At 38.5% G+C, this 18,507-nt stretch overlaps 1 protein-coding gene across 8 annotated transcripts in view; it reads left to right on the top strand.

Annotated features, from left to right (window-relative positions):
• SMAD1 (SMAD family member 1) overlaps nucleotides 1–18,123 on the top strand; it is an 80,048-nt gene extending 61,925 nt beyond the window's left edge. For all 8 annotated transcript variants that reach the window (XM_049631202.1, XM_049631205.1, XM_049631197.1 and 5 more), the window contains exons 3-7: nucleotides 1,151–1,408; nucleotides 3,931–4,047; nucleotides 7,202–7,423; nucleotides 12,851–13,107; nucleotides 17,162–18,123. In XM_049631202.1, coding sequence (XP_049487159.1) covers nucleotides 1,151–1,408; nucleotides 3,931–4,047; nucleotides 7,202–7,423; nucleotides 12,851–13,107; nucleotides 17,162–17,305 — 998 coding nt within the window. In that variant the 3' untranslated portion in view covers nucleotides 17,306–18,123. The remainder of the gene's footprint in view (nucleotides 1–1,150; nucleotides 1,409–3,930; nucleotides 4,048–7,201; nucleotides 7,424–12,850; nucleotides 13,108–17,161) is intronic.
• Nucleotides 18,124–18,507: the final 384 nt, after the last annotated feature.

Consider the following 18,507-nt stretch of genomic DNA (forward strand, 5'->3'; position numbering starts at 1 on the left):
TACCACTAAATATTGTTTCTTTGGGAGAATATATTTTGAGTTCTAACTCCCAACAACAATAGAAGATTTTAAATCTCCTCCTCTCTCCTCCAAGCAGATTTCCAAATGGGTGGTTTTTCTAGGCAAGGCTGTGAGCATAGTAGGGGTTCCAAGGGCCCGTGTTACTGGAGAGGAGGTGTCTGGGGACTGTGGTGGGAAGTTGAGGATCTAACCCTGTTAGGGTTTACTACCCAGTCCTTCACTTCGATTAGCAACATAATTTATAGTGGCTTTGCCTCTAGAGGTTTCTGGAGGTTGCAGACCATGCTAATTATTAACTCCTTAGGTACCTAATGGAGCTTTCAGGCATGACTTGAGCTGTTTTCTTTCATTCTCTAGTGGTGTGTATGTTTTTGGCTTTTAAACCTTGAGTATCCAATCAGCAAAATGTGGTTTATATGACCTGTTTCCTCCTTTGCCTGTCAGGCAAAATATGGATTACTGAAAAGTGGGTTAAATGCATGAAGATCATCAGAGAACAGAGTTTTGTGAAGTAGGACGACTTGGACACAACATAAAGTCTGTCCCACAAAACATCATATTTTGTCTAATTAACTACCTTTAATGGCATTTGGATTTTATGCTGCTCACTGTATTTATCCTCTGAACGTTATTTACTGTGCCTCCTTTTGTTTCACAGTGAGTTAATGTGTCCATTTAAAACATTTATGGTGAATAATTCATACCATTCAATAAGTATTAACTCTTAAATGGAACATCTTATCAACCAGGGCTGGAAAAGTGGAATTGTCAGTGGTGGTACATGTTCATAATTGTGCTTTGGTTTTTAGTGAATGAAAACATTAAGAATGGGGAAACCTTGTGGACATTTTTAACTTAAAAGGTGTTTCGCAGACTTTCCTTGGGCAGTCTGTCAATGCTACAGGTCTGGGGCATAAGTCACGGCAGATTCTAAAGAGACCACTTGTTACTGCATTTATTCCTCAGTGGAAAATGGCTCTTCATTTGCATGATGCTTTTGAGTTGGCAGCGGGGCAGGGTTCAGATAATTTGTTGTTACTTACAGATTATCTTTCTACTTCATTGTGCTGTGATTACAGATTTTCATCATTTTCATTTTTGTCTCTCTCTTTTCTTCCCCCTTTTCTAGTTCTTCCTCCAGTGCTGGTTCCAAGACACAGTGAATATAATCCTCAGCACAGCCTATTAGCTCAGTTCCGTAACTTAGGACAAAATGAGCCTCACATGCCACTCAACGCAACTTTTCCGGATTCTTTCCAGCAACCCAATAGCCATCCGTTCCCTCACTCCCCCAGCAGCAGCTACCCCAACTCTCCTGGAAGCAGCAGTGGCACCTACCCGCACTCCCCCACCAGCTCAGACCCAGGAAGCCCTTTCCAGATGCCAGGTAGGTCGGAAAGTTCAGTGATGTTCCCGCAAGTGGCCCTGCTGCTGCGGAGTCGGGGGAACTCTGAGCGGACCTGTACGCAGAGAGCTCTTCGGCTCTAGTACCTGGCACTTGGCTCTCAGACGGGGGTACCGCCCTGGGCGAAGGGAGACCTCGCAGTCAAGGAAGCAAATGTCCTGTTTGTCAGGCGCAGATGCTTGAATAAGTTTTATTTCTGATTTTGAAGGGTTTTTGAAACAGCTGCATCCTTCTGGGAGTGGCATAATTGTTACAGTCTTCGCTCTTGATAAAAGAGAGGAAGAGAAAAATAATGTGCTGCGCACATTTGTTGTACGTGAAAAAAAAACTCCTGTTATAAGTGCAGCCTCAGAAAAGATATTTCCTGAGGGATCACACCCCCCCACACTTAATTAAATTCATTTAAGTGGTGATGTAATCCCAAGAAACATATACTTTAGCAACAAAGGAAATGCAACAGAAGTACTGGAGACCATCTGCTTGTTTAACTTAGCAAAGACAAAAACAATTATCCTCCTTTTTTAGACTTAACTGATGGTGTAATGTTTATCAAAATAAATGATTAATTAGGACATTATATTTTTCAAATTATAGGTTAGGAAGCAAGCATCTCACAAAAAATGATGAGTGCCAAATTCCTTGCCAGTAGACCTCAAGGAGGATACTGTAAACAAAGATGTACTTAACATCGATTAACATTTCAAGAAAGGAAAATGGGTGGGCAAGCAAGTTTATTAGGCAACTTGAAATGGGTTTAAGTGAATGGGAATTTGACAACAGGCTGGTTATGTCCTCAAAAATTGAAAAGCGTCCACATTTGATAGTGCTGTCTTTTGTTACTTTTTTTGTTTTCAGCCTTTTATTTTGCATCGTTTTGTTTTGCAATCCAAAACTGCTTCGAACAGGGCAGTGTGGGTGTGTGGGAAGGGCAGGGGAGGGGGAAATATAGATTAGTTTAGAAATCAAACTAAGTATCGTCTGGTTATTTCCTATTGCCCCCACCCTCACCCGGAACTGTTGGGTTTGATAAACAGGTTAGTGGTGAAGAGATGGTTTCAGAAGCTTGGGAGCAGCAGCAAACCCAGGGTGGGCCCCCGGAGTGAAAAACGGAAAGATTATTGCTTGAGTTTACACTTTGTTCCCGGCTGTCAGGGATTAAGACGCAGGCCAAGCAAAAGTGATGTGGAAAAGAGAAAGCCGCCAAGGGTGGGAGGAGGCACTTGTGGGCATAGTAGAGCATCACCCATAGGTAGCTGGTAGCACTTTCTCAGTGCTGCTGGTGCCACAGGCTGCTGAGGACATTTTCACCAGCTCGTTTGTGGAAATTTATCGGATTTGGTCTCGGAGGATGCTCTAGGTCTTCATTCCTGGCTGGAAGCAAAGTGGAGTCTGTGTTACAGCTGCAGGGAAGAAGCTGAATTAAAATAAGCTGGAGGAAAGGGTGAAAAAGGCATCCAGATAAGGTCCCCATAGTCCTGTCTTTGTGTCGTGAGTCCTTGCTTGTTAGCCGCTGGATGGTGGAAGTTACTGGGTTGCAATTCAGCTGGAGAGTCAGTCTTTGGAAATCTCTGAAAAGCTGTGAAGGAGCAGCAGTATTAGCTATTTGTGTTCAGCAGTTGCCCTGAGTGATCTGGGCTACTTCTCCAAGTTATTCATGGTTCCCTAAGGTAAAACTTTGTTCCCTGCCCTGTCTGGTGTGCTAGATGGGCTCACAATAGCCAGTGAGGAACTTGTTTTTTGATCACAAAGGATTATTTGTGGGGAACCCCTACCCCTTATTTTATTTAAGAAAACACAAAAGACCTATATTAGTGTTCTTTGTTTCAAGTCATGTTGTTTGCCTCTTATTGCCAGCTGACTTTGAGCTTTCTAGAAGAAACATGTAAATTCTGAAATAGAAGATGGCTGTGATAAATTGATTTATTTCCTGTTATTCTGCTACTAGGGGTTTTAAAACTAGTGATTATTTAAGCAGGTAGGGGTAAGGTAGTCCTAACAGATTGCTTGAAGTCATGGGAAATTAACAGTTTAAATCCGTAAACTAATTGGCGATAATGAAACTCAGTTGGTAAATTCCTAAAAGCCTGTGGGTTTAAAGTAAGAAACCCTGAAGCTCCTTTTCTTAAGAGATCCTACGTAGCTTTCAAAGGTGTTCCATCCACCAGTGAAACTATGAAATGCAGAGGTCCTCTTAAAGTGGACTGTATGAAAACATGTTTAAATGCTCTCCTGATTGTTTCAAGACAGCATGATCCTGGAAAGGCAGACGACTTCTGGAACTGGCATATAGTGCTTTTCCTCCCCCTGAATTCTCTCTACGGTTGTACAAAATCACGAGATGCCGGTCATTTTCAGGAAGTATACACCGAGTTCAGTGTCTAGCGTCCATTTTCTGATGAGGTTGAAATGGCAGTTTACTCTCAGGAATTTCACAGAATTTATGTTTTAAGTGTGTGTGGTTATTTAAAGATAAAGAAATCTTTTCTTTCTCTTAAACTTTGTAGCTGATACGCCCCCGCCTGCTTACCTGCCTCCTGAGGACCCCATGACCCAGGATGGCTCCCAGCCAATGGACACAAATATGATGGCACCTTCACTGCCCTCAGAAATCAACAGAGGAGGTAAAATGAATTGCTGTTTATCCCTTTTTAGTGTCTGAAGTTTATCTGTCCAAATGTTACTTTCTCTCACAAATGTTTATTAGTCTGTAAAAAGATAGCTATTGGAGAAAGCACAATAAGAGAAGCTGGATAGAGAGAATTTTTTGGATTACAAGTAAGTCTTTTATATGAAGAACAAACACACTGATTTGACTAATGAAGGCCTGTGTATAATTGTGTGGTCATCTGTTTTGAGCACAATACTTAATAATTTTAAATTGGCAATAAAAGAATATTTTTAAGTGAAGGACAAAGGTAGGTATTGAGAAACAGTGAGCATAACTTTACTGAAGTGGGGATGTCACTGGTGATGTCCAAAATTAGAAGTTCATATAACAAGGCTTCCCAAAGGTTCCTTTGTTGGTAGAGTCTTAGCCCTTATCCATACACAGCTGCAACTGGAAAGAACTACTAACATTTTTTTCTTGCTATATTTACTTGTTTCTAACCTTGTTACAGAAAGGGGTTGAGGCATGTGTTTTTCCTGTTCTCACCTGGAAGAACTTAGAAGCAGAACCTATAAGCAGGTCGGGTCATTCCTTTCCCTTTCTGGTGGAGGATGGGTGTGTTTCGAGGTCTGCAGTGGCTAGCGGGGTAGGCCTAACGGAGCAGAGAACTGAGAGCAGTGAGTGTCGGGAGAATCCCTGAGCACCTGTAGGAAGTCATGACCAAATGGTGGAAGAAAACTGTTCCCAGACAACCTCTCGTGGAGGAAGATGCTTCACTGGTGCACTCAACACGTGGCATGAAACTTCACTGTGTAAATTTTATGCAAATTGAAGTTATAAGGCAATCTAGTTACTAGGTGTAGGTCTCATTTCATTCTGACTTTATTAAAATTGGAGATATCTCAGACTTTGTCAGAGTTGCTTACATCTTTTAAGTTCTTAAAATATGATGAAAGAACCTTTTTTAGATGTGCAGTGTAATAAATTGAAATGTACACCTTCCTATTTTATTTGTTTATTGTTAAAGTTTATTTATTTTGGGGAGGGGAGGAGGAGTAGAGAGAGAGAAGGAGACAGAGGATCTGAATCAGGCCCTGCGCTGTCAGCGTGGAGCCCGATGCGAGGCTCAAGCCCACAAACCATGAGATCACGACCTGAGCCAAGGTCTGACGCTCAACTGATTGAGCCACCCAGGTGTCCCTGAATGTACACCTTTTTCATCTGTAAAATATTTTTACATCTTCATTGGCTCTGTATCTGATGGTTCCTGATAATCTCTAGAACATCTTCCCAAACATAATTATGAACCAACAGATAAAGCTTCTGGTTGGGGAAAGTGACTTGTGTCTCACACATCTTTGGAATTGGTATTTGGGGAACAAGGATCGCAGGAGAGAATGGACACAGGACTGCTCTACAGCTATGAGCGTGTGGACCCTGTAGCTATTGTTGTTAAGCCTAAAATGTCTGATTTCAGGAAACAGGCCTTTAAATTGCTTTAAAATTTTTCCTTTAAATAGCTTTTAAAAATTTCCCCATTAGAAATAAGTTCACAGTTAATATCTTCATGAGGAAAGAATGTCGGCCTTTCTGTTACTGTTTTTACCTTTGGTGGTTTTCCTAAAGCAGGAGTCAGCACACTACAGCCCACAGGCCAATTCAGCCTGCTGCCTGTTTTTTGTAAATAAATTTTTATGGGAACACAGCTATGTCCATTACACATTATCTGTGGCAGTTTTAGCACTACGAGGGCACAGTTGAATAGTTACAGTAGAGACCATATGCCCCACAAAATCTTTCTGGTCTTTTACAGAAAAATGTTGTCATCTTCTGACCTAAATGAGTAGTATTTTGAACAATCCTGATAGCTGATAAAAGCCTTCTATAATGATGTTACAGTTTTCTTTTAAGATTTAGCACTATGTAAATCACTAAAATTTCATTCTTTGAAATACAGTAAATTGACATGGGATAGTTGCTTAGCAGGGAAGATAGTGTATGCTTGTTTTTGGCTCACCTGATCCAGTGTATAGAGCAGCTAATGTGTGTGTGGATTTTTTTAAGGATTGTTCTGTTTTCCTTACCGAATTCTAAAATAAAGTGCATTATGATATTTGTGGAGGTTGTTGTTAAGCGAACACAGAAGTACTTTTTCCTAAACAGTCCAGTTTATGCTTCTAATGTGGATATTCTTTCTCTTTGTACATTTGTATGCTCAGGACCTCGTAAACCTCAGATCATTACATATTGGCACAGTGGGCATACGTGGTTTATATTCCTGGAATCTCTAAAGCAGTGGTAAAAGAGGTTTTACTACAGAAGGAACTTATCTTTAGAACCTTTTAGTTGCAAATGTTTAGAAGCATGTTCTGTTTGGAGATTTGTTAGTCTTAAGAGATTTGACTTAACAAGCTGCATCCTGTCAGTAAAGTTGGGTAATTTCCATTGTTGGCCCATTCTGGGAATGGAGAGACAAAACACACCTGCTCTGCATGACTTAAAGCAAATATAAGGAAGTTAGCATGAAATCTGGATGAGAGAGATATGATTCATTCTGTAAAAATGGCCAGCTGGCAAGATTTCTTCCTGAGTTTAAGGACTGGAGCAAAGCTGTGGCTGTGATAGTTATTGGCAGCTTAATGTGAAGTAAGGGAACTTCTTATCAATAATTAGAAACCGATTTTCATTGCTTTGAAAAAGCATAGGCCTACTAAGGCTTTGTTGAAAGTCACCCTTTTTCTGCCAGCACCTTTGGCACATTTCCTGTCCTCGATTGTTCTCTTTCCATTTGTTTTTCACTTGCCACTTGTGTTTCTTTAGATGGTGAGCCAGCATCTGCGGTGGGGGTAATTTCCATTTTGGCATATTACGGAGCAAGTAGCATATTGTGAGTGTGCAGCAAATGCTGTTGGTATGCTTGCTTAGCTGGCGTTTTGGTTATCTGATAGTAATTGGAGAAAATTATTTTCCAGTTGAAGGAGGACGTCACACTTTGTGAGGTGAGGAGTACCTGTTTCAGATATCCTAGAGAAACCGTATACATTCTAATAGCAGTTGCCTTCCCGTACCTGCATTCCAGGGTCCTGAGCCAGTTTGACAACACAGCTTCAGTGTTTGAGAGCCCCAGGCACTCGCTGAGGTTGACTGTAAGGTTTTCTTTCTTACAGATGTTCAGGCGGTCGCTTATGAGGAACCAAAACACTGGTGCTCTATTGTCTACTATGAGCTCAATAATCGTGTGGGCGAAGCGTTCCATGCCTCCTCCACAAGTGTGTTGGTGGATGGTTTCACCGATCCTTCCAACAATAAGAACCGTTTCTGCCTTGGGCTGCTCTCCAACGTTAACCGGAATTCCACTATTGAAAACACCAGGCGGCATATTGGAAAAGGTGAGTTTTCACTTGAACCTCTTTCACATATGTGTCTGTTGTGCCCCTGTTCCCCTAGAACTGACGCAATTGTTCCTGGAGCAGCCTACCAGGGCAAACACCAGGTAATAAACACTGGCTGCTGTTTGTAAATAGCTTTTCAGTTTGTATTATCAGGACGCTACTCACTTTTCAGTCAGCAGTGTTTGTGTCCTGCCACCTCATAGGAATTGATATTAACCAGCTGAAATATTGATCTGGGCGGGGGGGGGCACTCTTCCATCTTGTGTTTTGCTGCAGAATAAAATAGCTGTTAAAGAGTGACTTACAACCTAAAACTAAATGCAAGTTAAAACAAGTAAAATAATATGTTTCAAATGAGTACCATAACTCACTGGGAAAAGTAAAGAAAGAACCAGTCCAGAATAACTTAGGAATATAGTATTTGGCTGTGTTTCTTCAGTCTGGGCCAGGTAGGGTAGAGTGCTTGTAAACAAATCCCGAGCTCATTTTAGTAGGCTTTGATTGCTTAGTGGCAGTATGAATAAAAGTTATGGAACTTTTAGTTATAAGATTAAGCAAATGACTGAATGTGGATGTTTCCGGGAGCCTGGATTTTCACTGTGGAGTAAGAAACATACAAGTATGGAGGAGGGCAAAAAATTCACCCTGTGGAGGTATCAGGGTGAAATCATGACTTAATAATACATGTACATATGTGTGTACACGTGGATGTGTGTGTGTATGCGTATGCATATTTAGATGTGCTCATACGTGCATGTAGTTTCTGATCTGTCTGCTGAAAGGGCCAGCAGGCAAAGATGCCCAGGAGCCATAAACACGTCTGGTTCTCAGCTCATCGTCTCTAACACCATTTCCCACTGAGAGGAGTCAGGACTCCTCAGGGAAAGGGCTGACTCCCAAGTCCGGACCAGGTAGACAGAGTTGAGCCTGGAACATTTTGTTCTATCAGAAAGTGAAGAGATGCCAATGAAAGTGATGGGGGCGTGTCACAGGAGCCATCTTGGAGGTGCTTCCCCTGGCCACTTCTGGGACAGTTTGAGTAACAAAATAATGAAGTATGGTCATGGATTTTAAGCCACTGAAAAACCATAGTAATTTATAAGCCCGTGCCAATAATACATAGATAAGGATAAGGAATGAATGGGGAAAGCTGGTTCACAAATGTGCAGTGAGTGCTAGAGTTTGAAAGTCATCATTTTGCAGCCATCAGGCAAGAATCCTCAGTGAATACTAAAGAGAGAATTTTTTGCAAGAATCAGGATATCTGCATGGTCTTACAGTGTCTCCTCACAGACTGGCTGTTAGTAACAAGGGAGAATAGAAATGAGTAGTTATACAGTGGAGACATTGGACAGCATCTTGACTGGGAGATCAAAATTATCATCACCAGTGAGAGACAGATGGATCCCATATACCACCAGATGTGATGCCCTGAGAAAGAAGTAACATCACCTGTGCAGAATTCCAGTTGAGAATGCAAATCTGAATCTAATCATGGGGAAATTTCAGACAAATCCAAAATGAGGAACATGTTATTAAAAAGGGTGAAGAGGAACTGTATTCTTCTAAAATATCAATGTCAAGAGACAAAGGTGTGAAATGTTCCAAATTAAAAGAGATTAAAGTGATATGACAGCTAGGTAATAAGCTGACCCTGGGCATGATCTGTGCCAGACAGGAAAAATAACACAGAGGACCTTATTGGGATCAGCAGGCAAAGTTAAAATATGAGTGGTAGATTGGATGAGAGTATTATATCAATGTTACATATACTGGCATTGCTAACTATATTGTCACTATGTAAGAGAGTATGCCTATTCTTAGGAAATACACACATATATGCACATATACAAATATCTATCCATCTAAAACAAATCTGTGTCAGAATATATATATGGATGTATATGTGTGTATATGTTTATGTATACATATACACATATGTATGTATATACATATATGCATATGAGAGTGTGTGAAAAAAATAGAGGGGAAGGAGGTGCGAATGATAAAAAATATAGAATAAATTGTCACAATAAATGAATCAGGATAGTGGTTACATGGGTCTTCTTTTGTTTTTCTTGGCTATTCTGTTTCTGTACATTTGAAATTATTTCCAGAGTAAACATTTTTTTTTAAAGGACCTACTATAAAATTTAGAACAGTGGACCAAATTAAGAGGTCATTTAGTAAATGCTTAAAAGGCATTTGAGGTAAAGTTCAATACTCGATCCTGGAAAAAACAAACAAACAAACAAAGAAACAAAAAAACCTCCTAAAACAGGACTTGATAGTTCCTTAATATGATTAAGGGGGAAAAAAACCAAATCCTAAACTCCGCATTTAATGATGAAATGCTTGAACCTAGGTTCATAACATATAGATCTCTTTCCATGATCTGTAAACCCTGAAAATTGTACATAAACACAATATTGCATATATTTGGGATCAAGGGAGAAATTTTTCATTAAGTTCTAAAGTTGACCGTTACCCCAAAGTAGTAAAAAGCCATTGTACTCTAGAATATTTCTATTAAAAATTAGGAAGAAAATACGGATTCTGGGAATGCTGATACTTAACATTGTTCCAGATATCTTGACTAGCGTATTCAAATGTAGAATTATTGATAATGGAAATAAGCCAAAATTGTAATTATTGCAGATGATATGATTAATTGATAATATTTTTGGGAGAGATTCTTGAACTCAAGTTAGTAGGTCAAGGGTCTTGATATATTATGCCAATTACTTTCCAGAAAGCTTTTATTAATTTCCACTTATACCATAAGTCTATGGATGAGTGCCTTTCTTCTTTCACCGATGTAGGTATTACTGACATAAGTAATACTCGTGGTTGTTGTGTTTATTCAGAAGTTATGGTTGTTTATCTAGAAACCTTTAAAGAATTTAGTTTTAGAGATTTTATGTCAGTTTTCTTTAATCTGGCAATAACCAGTTAGAAAATATAATGTAAAGGAAAATCATGCTTCTAATATCAACAGAAAACGTAAAATTTTGGAAATAATATGAATGAGCAATACATGAGAATTAGGTAAAGAAAACCAAATTTTACTGAGACAGAAAATTTAGATATGTAAATAAGCAGTCTGTGTTCCTTAAAGAGAAGGCTTAATATTGTGAGAATATTTTAAGGATATCCTTTCTTCCTAATTCAATTTATGGTTTAAAATAATCTATGCCAGAATCACAATGTGTTATTTTTTGAAAGTCGGAAAATATGATCTGAATATTACCTGGCAGGTTAAACAAGTGAAAATAGCTAATTTTTTTAATGGAAGAGTAAAGAAAAAATTCTTGATGTTAGGTTAATTATGAAACTACAATTAAGTCAGGGTATAGACAAAATGGTAGAATAAATTAAACTCAGACTATGTTGTATTTCAAAATTAATGTATGTTAAGTGAAGCATAACAAATCAGTAGTCTTCTAATGGTCCTGCAGTAACAAAGTTAGTTTTTAGTTGAGGCTGTAGGGAGGAACCCTGACCTCATTTCACATATGCAAATAGATTAGTGAATTGAGGGGTTTTTTTTTTTTAATGGCAAGCTGTTAAAAAGCAAGAAGAAAAATACATTTTATCGGAGACAGAAATTTTCTAAGCATAAAAAGCAATAGAAAAGATCACAAGAGAATTTGACTACTCAAAGCTTTCAAACTTCTGTAGGTTAAAAAAAAAAAGCAGACACCAAGAACAAAATTAAAAGACAAAGGACTGATAGGGAAACAAATAGGAAATAAATTATTTATATCTTACTTGCAGCTCATAAAAAAATAATAAAAATATTAGAACCCCAGTAGGATACATAGGTAAGAAATATGAACAGTAAGTTCGTAAGAGAAACACAGATGGCTAATAAACATATGAGAGCATATCCAGTCTCACATGTAAATGAAAACAATATTGTTTTTCAGCGAAAATTTATTTTAATTTTTTTTTTTTTTGTCTTAAACTCACTCAGTACTGGCATGGGCAAAATGATAAAGGCACTCATATACTGCCGGTAGGGTGTAAATTGATATAAGCATTCTGGAAAGTCGTTTGGCAAAGTGAATCAAGAGCTTTCGATCCAGTGATTTAACTTCCAGGAATCTCTCCTAAGGATATTATCAAAAATTATCCAGAGACATTCATCCTGGCATTGTTACAACAGAAGAAAATTAGTGTCAACACTATGGTCCAGTAACGGGAGAATCGCTAAATTGTTGTATCCATATAATCGTGTAGATAACTTTAAATGTTTACAGAGAAAGTTTAGTAGTAGTCAAAACCAAATACAGCACATCAAACTGTTAACTTTTGCCTCTACATCACTAAACAAGTGGTGATATTTTCTTATTCTTTATATTTTGTTTTACTTTCTAAATTTTTGAAAATGAAAATTCCTCATTTTTATAATCAGGAGAAAAAGTAAACACGTGTGTGTACGCACACACACAGTTTCTCGTGCGTGCGCTCTCTCTCTCTCTCAAATTGTTTTCTCTACATCAAGCAGGAAAATGGACTTCTGCTCCAGCAGCTATTTAATTGCCACAGAAGTCGTAGACATTGTGTGTACATGTAAACACAATGCATAATATTTTGGATTGGATTGGAGACCGTAGTTTTAGCATTGGCTGAGCCATGCTGGAGTTGCCTGCAAGGTGGATTGTTTAAAGCCACATGGCGTGGGACTCTGTTTGCTGCATGGCCTATAATAATCTCCCTTAATGGTGTAGGGCTTTGTCAAAACGTGCCCCCCCCCCCCCCCCGCCACGTTTCCTTTTTTTAAAGGCTGGGTAGGATCAATTTCCAACACTCCTGGCACTCCAAGATGTCACAGGAAGAAGTTTGGAGCAGATGGTAGTTCAGGGAGATCAGATTCCACACAGTATGAATTATTTTTATAGTTCCCCCCCCCCACCCCCCAGACCTTCATCTTCTAGCTCTCAGCACTACTTCCTCCATGTGGTTTTCTAGCCCTTTTACTTTTGATTCTCCCTTCTCCTACCCTAACATTTTCAAAGAGCTGAGCTACAAAATAAATGCAAGAAAGAGAGCTCATATGATGAGTATATGTAGAATCCAATAAGTCCGGCTTTATTGTGCTGTATTTTTAGAGTGAGAATATGCTTTCAACCCATGGCCAAATAGGGCATTAGACTCTTATCAAAATGAACTTGCTATATCTCGCTACTAATTTTTACGAGACTGTGTTGTTATATTATTTCTTAGAAACCTCTTAGACATACACGTTAACAAAAGGACATTGTATTAGCTAATACGGTTAACTAAGATTTTATCAGCTGTACAAGATTTAGAGAAAAACCAAAGTTTAAATCCATGCGAATTCATATATTGAAGAGACACAGATGCCTTTCAGCTGTGAGAAATGATAATGAATATGACCCGTCCCTTGTCTTCCTACAGGAGTGCATCTTTACTATGTGGGAGGGGAAGTGTATGCTGAATGCCTCAGCGACAGCAGCATCTTTGTGCAAAGTCGGAACTGCAACTACCATCATGGATTTCACCCCACTACTGTTTGCAAGATCCCTAGTGGGTGTAGTTTGAAAATTTTTAATAACCAAGAATTCGCTCAGTTATTGGCACAGTCTGTGAACCATGGCTTCGAGACAGTCTATGAGCTCACTAAAATGTGTACTATCCGCATGAGCTTTGTAAAAGTAAGTAAGTCCTCTGCTTAGGCTTTAACATGTTTGCTGTGCTTTCTCGCAGTATATAAATCTATATCCTCTTGATATATGTCCATAGAAGCCAACATATTACCTAGGCATTTTTTAAACTTTAGTGAGGGTGTCAGTTACTAGGATACAATTAGAATATAGGAGTGTTTGTATTTAAATCTCAACAGTGTAGCAGGCTTTAATAACTTTTTCCTCTTCAAATAAGCACTATTTTAGCTACTGTAATACCATAAGAATATGTTTTGTTGTATATTTAACATATATAATTTAAATGCACGATTTTCTTAAAAGATTAATTCAGTAAACAAACCCCCCTTCCTTTTCATTCTGCGTTTTTAGTACCTTTATGATGACAACATTTGTTGCTTTTGTTTCAGCAATAAATGAGTGATCTTTTTTAAATAAAAGTTCACCATGCTGGGGTTTATTTGTGATAGGTCAGGTTTTTTTAATGGTTCCAGTAAAACCTCATGGTTTTCCTATAATTCAGAAGTTAATAAGACCCTTGCCCAAAGATCAGTAGATACCTTCGTTCTAAGACTGTTGTTAGGGTTGAGGATGGAGAAGGTTAAAGACATTGCTCACAATAATTGATCTCTTTCTCCCTTCTCTTCCACCTCCAAGAAATAAAAAAATTTTAAGATGTCAAAATTAAATATCAAATATCTGACTAGATTTCATGAGTTGTAACTTATTCTAGTAACTGACTTGTCTCTAAATACTCAAAGATAAAATTTCATCCTCTGTTACCTTGAGAAACAAAACTAATTATATATTTGGGTGAGGCAATCACCTTTTATGTCCTCTCTTCAGAAGCTCACCCAACTTGTCGTGAAACCTGTTTTGTAATGTATGTATTACAGAGGGTAATTTTGGAACCTTACTTTGTTAATCATCCTTTAGATCAAAGATGCCTTTCCCTGAATATCATTTTTTTCTTACTTCTTGAATCATATTAGCAGATTCTGAGTTTTTTCTCCTGGTGTTGGTTTTCTTGAAACATAATTCACCAGTTTTGTGATGTGTGTGTGTGGCTGAGTATGGTACCTTGTTAGTATTAAAGGAGGGTTTTTACCTTTTAAAGAAGTTTACCAATATGCTGTGTACCTATGGGACTGGAAAGATCTTTCTCATGCACTATTAACATTCACGGTTTAATTTTTGACTTTGCATTTGGCTAAAATGAATTTTAAAATGAAGACTCTGACTTGCCAGCGATGGTTTTTGTTTGTTGGGTTTTTTTTTTTTTTAATTTTTTTTTTACAGTTGATTTATTTTGAGGGAGAGAGGGTGCGTGCTTGCACAAGCAGGGAAGAGGCAGAGAGAGAATCCCGAACAGGCTTTGCGCTGTCACCACAGAGCCCAGCTCAGGGCTCTGTCTCACGAACCATGAGATCGTGCCCTGAGCTGAGATCAAGAGTTGGACCCTTAACTGACTGAGCCACTGAGGTGCCCCTTATTTGTTGTTTTATTGGTATTGAGGAAAGAATACCTATTTTTTTTTAATGTTTATTTATTTTTGAAAGAGAGAGAGAGAGACAAAGTGTGAGCGAGAGAAGGGCAGAGAGAGGGAGACACAGAATCTGAAGCAGGCTCCAGGCTCTGAGCTGTCAGCACAGAGCCCAACACAGGGCACGAACCATGAGATCATGACCTCACCTGAAGTCTGGCATTTAGCAAACTTAGCCACCCAGGCGCCTAAGAATACCTATTAAGAGTCAGGAAACCCAGGTTCTAGTTTTATCTGCCATTTTATTTTATTTTATTTTATTTTATTTTATTTTATTTTATTTTTTAACATTTATTTTTGAGAGAGTGAGAAAGAACATGCGTGGGGGGAGGGGCAGAGAGAGAGAGAGACCTAGAATCCAAAGCAGGCTCCAGGCTTTGAGCTGTCAGCATAGAGCCCCACGAGGGGCTCAAACTCCCGAACCGTGACATCATGACCGGAGCCGAAGTCGGACGTTTAACCAACTGAGCCACCCAGGCGCCCCTTAGCTGCTATTTTAACTGTGTGATTAAGGCACAGGGATCTTTTGCCCTTCCTCATGTTCATCTTTAAAATGGGTGGATAGAGTTGGGAACTGTGGTAATCATTACAGAGTTCCCTTGATGAGTCTATTATTCTTGAAGGGCCACTCAAGAAGAATCTATGACTCTACTGCTCCAGTTGGATTTCTCTTCAAACTCATTTCATATTGTTTACCCTGTCACTTTTAATGGTTTTACTTTTATAGATTTTTAATTATTTACACACAAGTAAAAACAAACTTGATACTAATAAAAAGTATTTATGATACGAGGATATGCATTAAAAATGTATTGGATTTCATTCATTCAGCAAATATTTTTAGCACTATTCCAGAGAATTAATACAAAGATGAAAAAAAGCACCTTAAAGTTTCTAGCTTCACAAATGCTTACAGCCTAGTATATGCTTAATTATAAAATAACGTGATATATAGTGGAATGGAGGCTAATATAAGATATAATAGACATAGCTGGGAAGCTGGATGTGGAAAGCTAAGGGTGAACAAATTTTGTTTTAAAACTCCTGACATGGGGCGCCTGGGTGGTGCAGTCGGTTAAGCGTCCGACTTCAGCCAGGTCACGATCTCGCAGTCCGTGAGTTCGAGCCCCGCGTCAGGCTCTGGGCTGATGGCTCGGAGCCTGGAGCCTGTTTCCGATTCTGTGTCTCCCTCTCTCTCTGCCCCTCCCCCAATCATGCTCTGTCTCTCTCTGTCCCCAAAATAAATAAAAAACGTTAGAAAAAATTAAAAAAAAAAAAAAAAAAAACTCCTGACATGATGAAGGGCAGCTGCTTATCATACATTTGCAACAACAAGTTTGCATAGTATTTATATGGTATTGTTCTTTATTAAAACCATAAGGGTTTTATACCTTGCCCTTGCACACTTAGCATCTTAGAGAAATTATATAGGTCATTTTGCTAATTTTAATAGCCAGTCTTTTTGCCATTTTGAAGATGATTATCTTGGACTTTAAAACATACATTTTCTAAATTATTTGCACAGTAAATTCCCCATATATCTGAAAACTCCAAGTCCATTCAGCTGAACACGCATTTCTAGAGCTTCTGCTTTGTGCCAATCACTGTGCTAGATGTTTGAGATGAAGATAAATAAGATCTGATCCCTGCCTTCAAAGAACTTACTGTCTAATGGGGGAAACAGGCACACATACCTTTAAATTAAACATAGCAGTGTATTGATATTTGTACAAATGTATGAATGTATATACATATGCACTTCGTATATCACACCTTCTTCCTGAGAGTTCTGATATTTATATGTACTTCTTGAAATTCCTGGAGTAGATAGGTATCAGATAAATAGAACCCAGCCTTCTCTGACATTCCTCATGAAACAAGGGTTTATCAGAGCTTTATATTCCATTGCCCACCACACTAGTGAATTTTTGATCATTGCAGTTGCAAAATTACCTTTGTCTTTTGCAACTTTAGTGTCCCGATTCAGTCATACTGAAGATGTCTGGCAGACTACCTTCTTGTACAAATGTATAATGGAATCTATTGATTCAAAGCAATGCTTCGGTGTCCATAATAGCTTTCTGGATATGTATGTGCCTCTGCCCGTTTGCTTAGAGACTGAAAGATCAAGAGCTCTGTGTTGGTAGGAGGACCTTCAGTGGCTGAGGAGGGAAGAAGCAGAAAGTCAGTTTGGCTAACATGACTTTTTCTTTATTTTCTTGATGATAAAAAGTTAAAAGGTGCCTTCGTTAAATGAAACAGCCTTATAATATATTTGAAACTTTCATTCCCCAAGACCAGTGCTTCTTAACTTTGATTCTGTGGAGGGAACTTAGGGAGCCTAGAACACACCCATCACCTGAAACTGCCTGCCATACTGTATGTGTTTGTGCACACAAGCATCTGTCTTATGGAAGGCATCTGTGTCTTTAATCAAGAGTGTCTGATTACTTGAATTCTTCTTACTTAAAAAGTTTAATCACGGAGTGAAGCAAGTTAAATGACCTCCACTGTGTCTTCTAGGGTTGGGGAGCAGAATATCACCGCCAGGATGTTACTAGCACCCCCTGCTGGATTGAGATCCACCTGCATGGCCCCCTCCAGTGGCTGGATAAAGTTCTTACTCAGATGGGTTCACCTCACAATCCTATTTCATCTGTGTCTTAAACAGCCTCAGGCTTCTGCCTCTTGAAAACTATTGAGCCTTGCATGTACTTGAAGGATGGATGAGTCAGACACGATCAAGAACTGACAAAGGAGCCTTGATAATACTTGACCTCTGTGACCAACTGTTGGATTCAGAAATTAAAAAAATAAAAAAAAACAAAAGCCTTGGTAACATACTGTCGATATCGAGAACCTGTTTAGTTTACATTGTAACATTCTATTGTAAAATCAACTAAAATGCATACTTTTAGCAGGACTTCCTGTATAGTTAAAGGAGAGATGGCCAAGCCAGGGACAAATTATCTATTTGGTCCTAAGAGAAATGGTCCTAAGAGATTCTTTTGTGTTTGGCACTTTAAGGTCATCGTTTGGCAGAAGTTTAGCATTAATAGTCTTTCTGAAGTGTGTTTTTATCAGGTTTAGAACCCATGTTGAGTCTTATTTTCATGGGTTTTCATAATATTTTAAAACTATTTGTTTAGTAATGGGTTTTGTTTGTTTTTTAAGTAAAGTTTAACCTGATGATATACATAGTAATCTTTCTAAAATTGTACGCTGACCATACTGCTGTCAGAATAATGTTAGGTATATGCTCTTTGCTAAATATATATGTACAGAATATTTGGAAGTTAAGAATGGATTAGACTAGTGGACTTAGTATTTGAGGGGGTGGGGGAGAGGGAAATGACAACTGCAAATGTAGAATATACTGTAAAAAGTCAGTTTGTGACTTTCAAGAAACAAACTGATGCCTGAATTTTGCTGTGTTTCAATTTTTTAGACATTTTATCCTTTTCTTTTTTTTCTTTTTTTTTTTTGGGCGCCTTCTATCCCATCCTCTCCAAAAAGCATTTGTGCAGCTGGTTAATTCATGTAACTGTGAGAGCAAATGAGTAATTCCTGCTACTCTGAAATCGACTGCCTATATGTCTCAATACCAACCGTATGGAGTGCTTCAATTTAATAAGCAGTTTTTTATGGAGTTTACAGAAACAGGCTTTAATTTTCAAGTGAATTGTTCACCAACTGTTAAATATTTGGAGGATTTAAAGAACATCCCTGTTTAAATCCATTTCAAACTTTTAAGGATTTTTTTTGTACTGTGTTTGGTTTTATTTTTCTTCTGCTAATCTTTTATATTCACTTATGCTCTCGTACATTGAGTACTTTTATTCCAAAACTAGTGGGTTTTCTCTACTGGA

Source organism: Panthera uncia, chromosome B1, assembly GCF_023721935.1.
Source record: "Panthera uncia isolate 11264 chromosome B1, Puncia_PCG_1.0, whole genome shotgun sequence".
Taxonomy (NCBI): Eukaryota; Metazoa; Chordata; class Mammalia; order Carnivora; family Felidae; genus Panthera; species Panthera uncia.